Here is a 13646-nt window from a genome sequence, read left to right as displayed (position 1 = left end):
GCACTAAAGTGGAGAAAAGGGCACATTCTCCATGGGAGATTGGTATAATGGTTAAGGTGTTTACCTTACAGACACACGGTGCAAGGTTTGATTCTCACATAGGGTGATTGGCTAGGCTTAAAATAGTTCACAAGGGCAGTTAGCTTAGTACTAATCTATGAACCTATGATGGCCAACCATTGTTTTTCCCTATGAAAAGCTTTGATTAAATGGCCGTTTGATAAAGTAAGAGTTTGACAAAGTGGGTTCGCTAAATAGTGATTCGATAATTAGTGTTTTCGACAATATGATATAGCCCCATTTTTTAATACATTTGAAGTTGTTCAGTATATTCTGCACTGCTGTACAGCACAATTCAAATCAATGAAGCAGCTAGAAGTGACAGGGCAGGCCACATCAGAGATGTGCCCTTCATTTTGTTTTAAAATTGTTTTCATTTAATATTTCATTTATTGTATCATGCACTACAGTATTGATTGGAGAAACTGAGATAGGTTATTTTCCTAGTTCATGGTTTCAATTCCTGTGTTCTCTGAATCTTCTCTGTCATGGTCCCCATGAATCTGACCCGTCTGTAGAAGAATAATGCATCATAGCTGCTCACCCACTTACATATATGTAGTATCCTGTTAGTAGTATGAACAGTGGGCATAGAGAAGTTCTTGAAAGCTAAAGCCATTGGATCTTTCTGGGGTGGGGGTTACAGATTGATTCATCAAAGCTAAATCCATTAGATTGTCTGGGTGGAAAAATACTGTGTACAGGGAAGACTTTTTTTTATAAAAGTCACAGTAGTCAAAATTCCATTTTCTCCTAATTGTTGTGAGCAGTAAATATATGACTGTATAGACCCACCTCCACACCTTATAGAAAGTATTGCATTTTGGAGTTGCATTGTTGTTAGAGAGCATGAGCTTCAGTGTTGTAGCCATGATGGAATCTGCTTCCATTATTTTATATATGACCATTGGGCTTTACTATGTACCCTCCTGATCTGTTTGCTCCCCCATCCTTCTTGTTTTGAACACCTGATATTACCCCAAGGAGAGTCTCCTCCTCCTAGATGGGAGTACCATCTTGTAATCACAGTTGCATCCACACATGGGCAGGAGTCGAGTACTGCTAGACCGTAGTCCATGACAGCCATGTGTTTTTCTGATAGATATTAAATTCACCCCAGTGTGATGACATATGTTCTCTCTGAATTGAGGGCCTGCTGTGCTTTCCATTCTGTGCATGCTTCCCTCCAGACACACACACACACACACACACACACACACACACACACACACAGATGCAGTGAAGGCTACAATAAAAGTACAGATTGCCAAAGTCTGGCTTGTATCAAGATCCATACACAACATACTTTATTCCTAACTTCTCACTCCTAGAATTTTTGCCAAAGCCAAAAATAACGGGGGGACAAAGGCCCAAAATCAAAGACAGATATTACATATTTCTCTTATAAACTTATTTGATGCAATAACAGGTTTTGCATTAGCATGGATTTTCTGAAGAACTGAAGTCTGAAACTCAAGCATTTTGATTATTTAGTAACTGCAGTCCTCCATGATTTGCCAGAAAATCACATATTTCATGAGGGACAGACCAAAAATATCGGCAAAAATCTGGACTTTCTACAAAATTCTGGACATTTGAGAGATATGCTTTTAGTGAGCATCAAGACAGCAGAAGTTCAGCCCATCTCCACCCCCCCCCCCAATGATTGAGCTTGCATTAGTCACTCGTACCCATCCCCCCACCAAAACAGGGACTGCGTTACTAATCAGTCCCAGGTTAACTTGGTCAGAACTTTATCCTTCTGTACCCCAGAGCCATCTTGTTACTTCCTCATACACAGGTCAGTGGGCATTCATTCCTTTTATCCCTAGTTGTGTGGCATGGTAACTCAGCCTTTTGCATAGTGATTTTTTTTTTAAAACCTAACTAAGAAGGTAAGTTAGCTGCCAGTAGTGATCTGATGTATTCCCATGTGGTTGCTTTACATTATGAAGTATATTTTCTGAGATAGCTTTGTTCTTAATTTTCAAGTTGCTGTTGAATTCTAAAACACTGTGTTTGTGTGACAGAAGTGCGATACATCAGATATCGGCACTGAATAATATATTTAATGAACTGCAGCTGCTAAGAGGAGCAATGAAAATCAAAATTTGCTGTAAGAATTTTAGAGAATTTTTATAGGGGATCTCTTGTACTCCCAATCTGAGGGTATGTTCCCCTAGCCCTAGTATCCACGCTACTATTTATATACTAACTCGAAGACTGCCGTACCTCAAGCGAAATTCTCTGAAATATTCCAGTCCAATCTTTATTATGAGAAATTGTACTTTACTGGTCAGCATTGTTTGTTGTCGGTCTTTAGTGCATCAAATCCAGCCTTAAAAAGCTCTAATTTCAAAAGGTTGCTAAATAAAATGTTTGTAATAGTACACTACAGGAGGATGTGTTATATACTTTTTATTTTTTCTACAGTAATGTTTTTTTATTTGTATTTTCCAGGCTTACCTTCATCTGGGGATAAATGATAAACTTGGGCTGTCTGGAAGACCTAACAGACCCATTGGATGTCTTGGAACTTCAAAGGTTTGTACGTTTTCCTTTTTGTGGAAACTAAAGTAAAGGTGTAAGTAAATAGTTATATACACTTCAAACTCATCTTAGCAACCTCCCTCCAGTGATAAGAAAGTTTTTGTAGGTGTTGATACAGTGGATCATAATTGTGGTCTAATTGCCAGATGTAGATTGTCAAGATGAACTTGTAGCTCAAATGGTTTATACATACTGACAAGGGATGGGCTATTTGAAGTATTTTGTATTCCTTTCACTATTTTAATATATGTGTACGTTTGTGTAAATTTCCTTGTGAGCTTTGCGTCTGCATACATTATTTATGTGCACGTGTTATAACCTGTCACCATAGTACAATTCTGTATGTATCTTATGCTATTTAGAGCTCATTTATATTAAAATTGTATTGACCTTCAAGAAACATAAAAAATCAGAGTCGTCAAGCATAGTACATGGAAGGGGTTGTATGACTTCCAGTACAGTAAGCATTACAGTCCCTCAGACTATCCGCTGCTTAAAAATGATATTTTATTAGAGGAGTGGTAAGCAGGTTCTTCATTCATGGACACAAAGTAGCTAATTGTGAAGGCTAGTACTGTCATTTAAAACTTAATGATGATATGGTACAGTATGTTAAAAATAGGAAATATCACTTATTTAGTCCAGTAGTGTTTTAAGGCTTGCTCATATGAGACCAGGCCTGATTGGACTCAAAAAAACTTAATACTCCATTTAGTAAGTTGTCAATGTTTATGCTATTGAAAATATTAGCACTGCAGTATTTTGAAAGGCAGCTTTTTGAATTATGTTTCATTTACACTGATTTTTAATAAATACATTGTCACCAGAACACTGTTTTTTTTTTTTTTTTAAGTTTCAAGTTTAAATATTGCAGATTCCCTAGACTCTAGGTGTTGGAAGTATTTGCCTTCTTATCATAGGTTCATGGGTTAATTCTTTGTTGTTGGTTTGGTGGACCATTTGTAACCTAGTCACATGATTCCACTTTGAACTTTCCAAGATATGAAATTAATGCCAGGGCCCCAAAATGAATTTTTATTGTTATTATTACTACTACTACCTTAGCAAGTAGTTTAACTATTTGTTCATTGCACTTACTGGGAAATGTCATAGTTGTTTGGGAGTGCACTCCATTTATTTTTGTAGTACTTAAAAGTAAGTCTTTCCAAACAGTATACTGTGTAGACATGCCATTGTTTGTATTATCTGTGCTGATGAAGCCCAGCTTATGTTGTAACACTGTCCATTGCTCTTGTTACAATCACCTCCACAACTAGTACAACTGCTAAATACTGAACTGAGAGGCAGAAGGGACTGAAATACCATTATTAGTTAAAGTTTATGAATTATTTTCTGATGTAAACAGTGGAGAAGGGTCGAGGGGTTGAAACAGAAGTACTACGTTTAAGGTTGCACCTCAGTTTGAAAAGCTGTTTTTGTTTGATGATATGCCATTGTATGTAGTTGTATTAGGAGTATACAGAGTTTTAAATGTTGTTATTTTTCTACAGATTTATCGAATCCTGGGAAAGACTGTTGTCTGTTACCCCATTGTCTTTGATTTAAGTGATTTCTATATGTCCCAGGATGTAATGCTTCTGATCGATGATATCAAGGTAGATATATATATATCTTTTTTTTTATAGCTGAATTGTAATTGTTCTGCATTTAGCCATGAATAGTGCATTTTATGGTACTGTTTTTTTTCGTAGTTGCCCTCTTTCACCCTCTCTCTTCTTCCTTTCCTTGCTTTTTAGAAGAGTTATTACATTTTTCTCTTCTTCGTCTACCATACATTCTAATGGATCTAGATGATAGAGATCAGTCAGTTTGAATCCATTGTATGCATGGTTTAAATCATCCCTCAGTAACCAGAACAAAAGTGAATAAAGTGGTTATAAAGGTTTGGTGTTCATGAATGGAGTCATTTCATATTAGCAGCGTGCCCTTGAGACTAATTCTGTATCTGTAGTGATTATGCGCAGCTATACAGCTGTAAAATTATATACATATATATATATATATATATATATATATATATATGTATGTATCTATCTGTATATATCTATATATATCTTTATATATATATATATATATATATATATATATTTATTTATAGTACTTATACTTCCGCGGTGGTGCAGCGGTAGCGTTGTTGCCTCACAGCAAGAGGTTCTCCCGTTCGATTCTCAGCTTGGGTTGGGAGTGCCTTCTATGTAGAGTCTGCATGTCCTCCCCGTGGCCGAGTGGGCGTTCGAAAGACATGCGTTGAATGGGCGTGCCTTCGTTGAAGGTTGGGCATCAGGCTGGCAACTCGACACCATCAAAAACCAACTGCCAGTCATTAGCGGACCGGGGTTCCGCTGTGGCGACCCCTAACCGGGAAAAGCCGAAAGACAAAGAAGTGGTGTTTGGGCCCAAGGAGGCATGTCATTGCGTCTGAATGTCTGGTTTCTGGTTTGTATTTCTATGTACTTGTTTTATTCAAAGACATACCTGTTATGTGTGACACACGGTGGTCAAAAGTTCTAGGGCTAGAAGTGTAATGCCAGACTTCATTCTGTAATGCCATCCAACTTATTATCACAAAGGAATTGTGTATATAAGTCAAACTGCTGCTATCCAGAGTGAATGGATTTCCATTTTACAAAGATTTTATTGAATTTTCAGTGCTTCACAGGTAATATCCGTGCAAGTATGCGTGGAGGGCATACAGCCCTAGTTTCATACTCCTGTAAAGGGCTTCCATTTGTTTTGTTGAAAGCACATTTGGTTGCATCGCACAGCACTGAAAAAATGGGTTGAAAACACATTTAGCTGAATGCTAATTTGGTCGAATCAAACAACACTGAAAAAATGCATTGAAAACACATTAATTTGAATGCTTATTTGGTTGAAATCATATTTCATGTAGAAATCTGGAGATGCGTGAAGATAGTTATCTGACTGATTGCGAAGATGGTGATCAGTGTTACCTGTAGATACTTACTGCTGTTCTGTTTTCTGTTTGTGTTTTAACATTGATTCACTGTGTGTGTGATATTTTCTGTTTTCTGGATGTGCATCTCTGGAGGTAGTATGTTTCAGAAGTGGTGAGTTGATGAAGGCCCCCCCCATGGGGAGGTTGAAAGAGGCTCCCCCCAAGACAATTTTTAAGATACTTTCTTCTGTATGCTGTTTTTTGTTTGACAAAATGAGTTGTTCAGTCTAGTGAGTTGTCAGCCATTTTGAGTTCAATGTTTTGTGCTTCAGCCAAATGTGAATTCTATAGACTGACCCTGAACTTCAGAATCATGTACAGACGGTCCTTTCATATGTTGGTGTCTGATTATATTGTAAAGAAAAATAAACAAATGAAAAACATTAGTTCTAGATGACTGTGGAGTAGCAGTTGTCATTTTAGATCTAGGAGGAAAAAGACATTCGGACTCACTGAACCGCTCTCAGACATTGCATTAAGTATCCAGTTCACAATACAGTAACCCAAGCTAATGAGGCATAAAATGTCACAGTGCTAGCAGCTTGCTTGACTAAGCTGATTGGCTTCTAACAAGTTTTTTGAACTTATTTTAAATGCAGTTGCTAAGGTGGTGCATTGTTCTGCAATTGCATTTAATGTGAATTTAATACCTTTCATTTGCTAAGCTGCTGTATTCACTAGAGAGCGCATGTTTAATAGCGCAGAGGTGCTGATAAACAGAAGCACCTTGTGGCATATCTGGCCTATTTCAAAGCTGTCTTTCAGCCACAGAGGTAATCCCTGCAGCTTAGTGGGAATCACTTCATTGTGATAAAAGTATTGAGGTAATACCATTAATGATGGGTGTAAACTGCATACCAACATGCAAACCTGTATCTAATACCTTTGTTGGTTCAAACAGCATAAGACCAGTCATAGAGACCATGTCAAGTGTAATCTTTAGAGTCAGTGGGCTTCATTATATTTTCCCATGTGCACATGTTATTGCTGTATTTCTTCAGACAGTTGGACTGGTATTACGTTAAATGTACAAGGATGATACATAGGGAATTGCAATCAACATCTTTAACTCACAGTTTGTACAGAATGAGGGTGTATGCATATATCTGACTGCATTTGCTGTTGTTGTTGTCCATCTGTGATGTAAAGTGCAGTGAAAGAAAATAAAACATAGTTATTTATCTGTTTAAGGCAGTGTTGTCTGTACTTAATGAAATGTTAACAGATATGTACTATCAGAGTAGGTTAATGAATGGTTAGCAGGCATGTACTGTTGGATTAGGTTAATGGATATGTATTGTTGGAGTAGTTTACTTTGCTGATCTCAGAATGACTGAAAAGTTGTAACAGTCCAAAAATAATGTGGTCAGCAGAAAAGTTTTTTTTACCTCTTTCTCGTGAAGTGCTGTGACCTTGGAAATGATTATGCATTAATTAAAAAGTTGCCATCCTCTACCTATGAGGTACTGGAGATGAGCTTCACTCACCTCAGAAATCAGATGTTGACTGTTTTGCTTTGGCCTTCTTTTTCAGCCGATACTACCATTTTGACAGTTTAACAGTAGCTGACTAACCTATACTCCATCAACTAAGTAATAAATAAAAATCACTTACAGTTGTACTGCATATTTTGTATTTTTGCAAAAGTACAGTCATATATTTCCACAGGTTTTTAGTGTCTTTGTTTCTGTGTAAGTGTTTGATTATATTAAAAAGAAAAATAAATGAACAAAATAAGTTAGAGATATAAAATCCTGTGGAGTGGCTGTTGTTATTTTAGACCTATGAGGAAAAAGATATTCGGACTCACTGAACTCCTCTCAGACAAAGCATTAAGTTTCCAGCTCACAGTACAGTAGCCAGAGCTAAAGAGGTGTGAAATAGGTTCATAGGTAGGTATTGGCTGTCTGCCCAAAGGCATTTATAAGCCTGGCCAGAATGTGCTGTCTTTCTCCAGCTGAGCTACTGAAGTGATCCCCGGGGTTAACTTGCTGCTTCCCATCCACTCGTCAAGGTTTCTCTTCAAGAGTGTTAGTGAGGAGCTCTGCCCAATGTAGATTGGAATCTTGTTCCAGAGCATGGGAAGTCTCTGGGACAGGAGTCTATCCCTCCAGCACGTCCTATTTATTGTTGTGGTGAGGTTTAGATCCCTAGAGCGTGTGGCTCGAGGGGATATGTTTTTCTTAAGGTGGAGCATGTCCATCAGTTCTGGGTTGGACATGGCCTTGTATGTCAGGCAGAGATCACCTCTGAGTAGGCGGTATGCAACCAAGTACAGCTGGAGTTTATTCAGTCGAGCTGCATAAGACATCTGTTTGAAGCCAGTGATCCTCTTGGTGAGGTACTTCTGTGGTCTTTCCAGTTGTTGCAGGTGTCTTATTTATTTATTTATATATATTTGTTGACCGGGAGTGTCCGACTGGACGTAGGTCCATTTTCAGCGGAGGCCTGGGGAGAAAAGCTCCAAAGTTAAAATAAACAGACAGTAGTTACATTGGATTACATAGCGATTAACAATTTACATAGCAATTACTTACAACATATTTACAGATGAAGAACATAGTACATCAGTAGACAACTAGAATCTTTATCTGTGAAGTATGTAACAGACATTAACAAATGTTACAAGAAGAAGTTCCTGCTGTATAATAAGTACTGGCTTATGAGCATCTGAGCTTGCTATAATCGAGGTAGTTAGTGGAGTGGAAAGAAAGGTAGTGGTTGGATGGGGAGGGTGATATTAGAGTGGGAGTTGCAAGGGCATAGCCAGCATGTTTTTAGGTGCGCTTTTAGTAAAGTTTTGAAGTGGGTGCATGATGGTATGGAGGTAATTGTTGGTGGGAGGGAGTTCCATAATTTGGCTATGGTGCAAGAGAATAGTGCTTCACCAGCGGAGTTATTGGCTTTAGTGATCTGCAAGTGATTTTTGTTGCTGGATCTTAGTGGTCTGGTGGTGCAATAGGGTTGGAGTAGATTCTGGAGGAATGGGACATTTAGTGGATGATTTACTAGTTTGTGGGCGAGTGAGAGTTGATACCATTGAAGGAGGTGACAGAATTCAAGCCAGCCCAGTTCAGCAAGTGAGAGACAGTGGTGACTATGGTAGGATGCCCCTGTGGCGAATTTGGCGATTTTGTTGTAGCAGGTCTCTAGCTTGTTTAGATCGCATTGCCTTAGGTTGGTATATATTGAACAGGCATAAAGTAGGGTGGAGATAAGGTGTGAATTTGCTATTGAAATCTTTGCTGCATTGGTGAGAAGTTGCTTATTTCTGTATAGCACTCCTAGTTTTTTGTGGACTTTTTGTATGGTCAAGGATATGTGAATGTCAAATTCAGTGTGTCTTGTAAGGTACATCCCAAATGGGGCATTGTACTCTTATGATGGGTCTGATGAGTGATACATAGAGGGGCACAATGGCCTCTTTTGATCTAGATGCAAACCCTTTTGTGATTAGGTGGGCCATGTAGAAGGATTTTCTAACCACTTTGGCAATGTGATCATCAAAGGAGAGGTTACTATCTACTTGGGTCCCCAGATCCCTTATTTCGTCTTCCATATTTAGGGGGCTACCACCTATGTGGTCATTTGTGGATACTTTGTTTTTTCCAAAGGGGATGACTATACACTTTTTGGCATTTAGCTTGAGGCCATGGTTTTAAAACCAGGTATCTGTCTCAGTGAGACCCTTTTGGAGGATGTCTGTGTCAGCCAGAGTCTCATTTAGAAATCCTAGTTTGCAGTTGTCTGCAAACTTGGTCAGCCATATCCCTCCTGTGCTTGCCTGTACCTCTGAGAAGTATATGCCAAACAGGAGGGGTCCTAGGACTGAGCCCTGGGGAACGCCACTTGTAACCGGTTTAGAGTCAGACCTAGCTCCCGCAACTCTTACCATGTGGGTTCTGTCCGTGAGCCAGTTGGCAACCCATCTTGTGATGTAGGGGTTTATGTTCAGGCTGGTGAGCTTGTCTATAATACCAGAATGGAGATTGGTGTCGAAGGCCTTTGCGAGGTATAGGTAGGCTGTGTGGACCACCTTTCCCTTGTTTATAGCCTTGGCAACTGTCTCAAAGAAGTCCACCAGGTTTAGGAGGCATGATCTGCCCTTAACAAAGCCAAACTGGGTACGGTCCAGTATTTGGAGGTTCCCAGTGTCTCTGTTAATGAGATCCATGATGATGTGCTCCATAGCCTTGCAGACCAAGCTAGTCAGGCTTATAGGGCGATAGTTCGCAGGATCTGTCGTGGCTCCACCTTTGTGGAGCGGAATAACCGTTGCTGTGCGACACTCTATGAGCATGTAGCCTGTGGAGAGGCTGAATTTGAGCAGTGTGTTTAGGTGAGGGGTTAGTTCATCTTTGAGCTCATGTAGGACGCAGCCTGGGACACCGTCCGGTCCCATTGATGCTGTGTTTTTGGCTTTGGAGAGGGCTGTTTTAACCTGAGTGTCTGTGATTTCGGGGGCACTGCATTCATCTGGTATGGTTATGGGTGCTTTTGGGGGTGAGAGGGGGGTGAAGTTTGCACTGAACCTGTCTGCCAGGATGTTGGCAATATCGGTCGGTTCAGTGTATTTTGTGCCATTCTGCACTAACTCTGAGCAGATCTGGGAATTGCCATTTAGATTCTTGACATAGCTAAAGAATGCCTTGTGGTTATCTTTGGAGTCCTTGGCAGTTTTTCTTTCGAAGCTAGCCTTGGATGATTTTATGAGGGATTGTAGTTTCTTGCTGATACTGATCAGGGATGTCTTCCCCTCTTGGGATTTTACTCTTTTCTGTACTAGTTTCCTCCTTCTATTGTATAGCTTGTTTATGGCAGGGGTCCACCATACTGGTTTCCTTTTATTGGAGGAATGAGTCTTGGTTTTGCTTGGGATAGCACGATCCATGCATCCTTGTAGGTGCCCATAGAGTGCATTAGTAAAGGATTTTGCAGCTTGGGCAGCGTTATCCTTTAGCATGGGGGATTTGAAACTTTCCACCTCAGTCTTAAGTAACGTGAAGTTTGCTTTTGAAAGGTTTTTCATGGTGGTTTCTTTGACCGGGGGTGGGGACGGAATGTGGATATCCAGAGTGATTAGTTTATGGTCAGATCTAACCAGCGACCTCGAGTGTGGAACACCAGTCGCCCATGTTGGTGATGACCAGGTCCAATACATTGTCACCTCTGGTGGGGGTGGTGACCAGTTGATCCAGGGCATTTGAGTTTATAAATTCTGGGAAATGTTGGTCAAGGGAGTTAATACTTGAGTAGTTCTCCCAGTTAATGTTTGGGTAATTGAAATCACCCAATATCAGGGTGTTTGGTAGGACCTTTATGTTTCCCAGTGTTCCAGAAATGTGGAATGGGGGTCCTGGGACATGGTGGGTGATCTGTAGCAAGCTACAATTTGAATTGCAGTTCTGCCCATTGTTAGTTGCACATGAATGATCTCTGAAGCATCGTGCTGTGCCACTATCCTGGAGGTGTGGGTATCCTTGATGAATATGGATACGCCCCCGCCTTTTGTATTTTGGTCCGGGTTTTGTGGCTGAAATGTATGGTATGAGTTGTAGCCTGGTAGTGCTGGGGTCCTCTCTGGAGCCTTAAACCAGGTTTCTGTTACTGCACTTATATCGATTTTCTCCATACTGAAGAGTGCCTCGAGTGCATGCATTTGAGGTTTCACAGAGCTGTTGTTTCCTGGCCCTATTTTATCCTTTTTTTTTTAATTCACAGCATGCTGTTTTAATGGCATTTTATCAATATTATTTGGGTCTCCCTTTCCCTCATCAAAATCTTTCCCAAGTTCTAATGACTGATGTTTCAAGGATAGGGTGCTAAACTTGCCTTACCTTCCCTATGGTTCTAGAGCAGTGGTGGCCCCTGGAGAGGTGGCTGCACACTACCATCGGATGTTTGCTCAGTTCTTCTGAATGTCTGAGCTTTGAAGAGAAAACTGCTTCCAGGGTACCTTCTAAATTGGTCCAAAAACAATGTGTTGTATGCTGTTTAAACAAGTAAGGAGTTTTATGATTGTGTGCCCCCTGTACAGAGATCTGACCTCCGACAGAGGCATCTCATTCCCTACATTGTAAAGCTTTTTATTTCATGTGTGTACCCTTACCTATATTTTATATTCCTCCTGATGTTAAGTAATTATAATTTATGTATATGTCAAACTTGGTGTTAAATGTGGAGCTTTTTTCCTTGAGCCTCCACTAAAAAAAGATTTTACTCCAGTCTAATTTTCATGGTAAACCACGGAAAATAAATAAATAAGTAAATGTTTCTCTGAGCTACTCCTTGAAGCCTGTCTTTGAGTTGTAGGTAGCCACATTTGATTTAGATGCTGTAGAAGCAGGACAGTGAAGAGATTCACCTGTTTGCCACTTAGGAGGAGGAGGGTGTGGAGAAGTCATTGGCAAACATGTTCTCCATACCGTGACATAGAATGTTCATATATACCTTCCACCATTTCCTGTGATTCCACTTTTTCATTTATTTATTTATTTTCAGTTTGATTACCGGGGAAGTCCACTGGGCCAAGAAGTGCCCATTTTCAGTGGAGGCCCGGGGAGAAAAGCTCCATGAACAGTATAATACAATATAGGTTACAAAATGCAAATAAAGGTTGCAACGTGAAATACCATACAGTATAGGTTGCAAAATAGAAAATAAAGGTTACAAAGTGAAATACAAGAGTAGGGTTCATACATTCAAGAGTTGCAGAGTGTAATATACATTATGGGACAGTTTAACAACTTGACAGTGTTTTTTTTTTTTTTTTTTGATGAAACAAAATTTACATGCTTGGAGTCAATTAAAGTCTGCTAGTTCTGGATCTTTTGAGAAATAAGAATAAGTATGAGAGTATAGTGGAGTGGGGGTAAGGAGAGCTTAGTGGGGAGTCCCTAGAATTTAAGTGGGGTGAAAGCAGGAGCATTTCCATTTGGAAGATAGGTGAAGAAAAAGTTATGTTTTGAAGGATTCAGTGTTGGGTATAGTCCTAAGTGAAGGAGGCAGAAAGTTCCATTTTTAAAAGTTGAGTTTTGAAGGATTCAGTGTTGGGTATAGTCCTAAGTGAAGGAGGCAGAGAGTTCCATTTTTAAAAGTTGAGTTTTGAAGGATTCAGTGTTGGGTATAGTCCTAAGTGAAGGCGGCAGAGAGTTCCATTTTTAAAAGTTGACTTTTGAAGGATTCAGTGTTGGGTATAGTCCAGGCAGAGTGTTCCATTTTTAAAAGTTGAGTTTTGAAGGATTCAGTGTTGGGTATAGTCCTAAGTGAAGGCGGCAGAGAGTTCCATTTTTAAACGTTGAGTTTTGAAGGATTCAGTGTTGGGTATAGTCCTAAGTGAAGGAGGCAGAGAGTTCCATTTTTACCTAGAGAAAAGGAGAGTAAAAGCTGTCCAGCAGGTCGTTTGGGTTTAAGAATGGAGATTAGGTTTTGGTGTTCAGATCTCAGTGATCTGTTAGGGATGTATGGAGGAAGGATGTCCTTTAAGGCTGGGCATTTATCAGGGGAGAATATTAGTTTGTGAGCAGTGATTAGTTGTAGATAGTCTAGGTGGTTAGGGAGTTCTAACCAGTTCAGAGAGTGAAGGCTGAGGCAGTGGTGAGTTGATGTTTTGGATTTGGTGGCAAATTTAGAGATCTTATTATAGCAAGCTTCGAGCTTAGAGGTGTTGGTAACAGACAAATTGGTTAGAAGAGGGGCTCCATATAGAAGGGAAGGTAGGAGGTAGGTGGTTGCCAGGGTATGCCTAGTGGAGATGGAAAGAAAGTGATTGTTCCTATATAGCATACCTAGCTTTTGGTGGTTTTTTTTATGTTTTATTGTATGTGAAGATCAAATTTGAGGTGTTCATCTATGGTAATGCCAAGGAGTTTTGCAGAGGGGACCACTTCAATGGCAGTGTTAGTTTGGCTTAGGACATTGAAAGTGTTTTTGTCCAAAGAGAAAACCTTGGAGGGGAGAAAAATTAGTATTTTGGATTTATTGGAGTTGAGAGAAAGGTGGTTTTGGTGCATCCAGTTCTCTGTAGTGGTAAAGGCTAATTGGGTTTTGGTCAGTA

The 13646-nt window shown here is 39.8% G+C and overlaps 1 protein-coding gene across 4 annotated transcripts in view; it reads left to right on the top strand.

Annotated features, from left to right (window-relative positions):
• PHKB (phosphorylase kinase regulatory subunit beta) overlaps positions 1 to 13646 on the top strand; it is a 3137540-nt gene that overhangs the window by 2647333 nt on the left and 476561 nt on the right. For all 4 annotated transcript variants that reach the window (XM_044081953.1, XM_044081952.1, XM_044081950.1 and 1 more), the window contains 2 exons: positions 2521 to 2604; positions 4122 to 4226. In XM_044081953.1, coding sequence (XP_043937888.1) covers positions 2521 to 2604; positions 4122 to 4226 — 189 coding nt within the window. The remainder of the gene's footprint in view (positions 1 to 2520; positions 2605 to 4121; positions 4227 to 13646) is intronic.

This window comes from Protopterus annectens, chromosome 8.part1, assembly GCF_019279795.1.
Source record: "Protopterus annectens isolate FY-2018-M chromosome 8.part1, PAN1.0, whole genome shotgun sequence".
NCBI lineage: Eukaryota > Metazoa > Chordata > Ceratodontiformes > Protopteridae > Protopterus > Protopterus annectens.
Note: the sequence above shows the minus strand (reverse complement) of the source record. Positions and strands in the feature narration are given on the sequence as shown.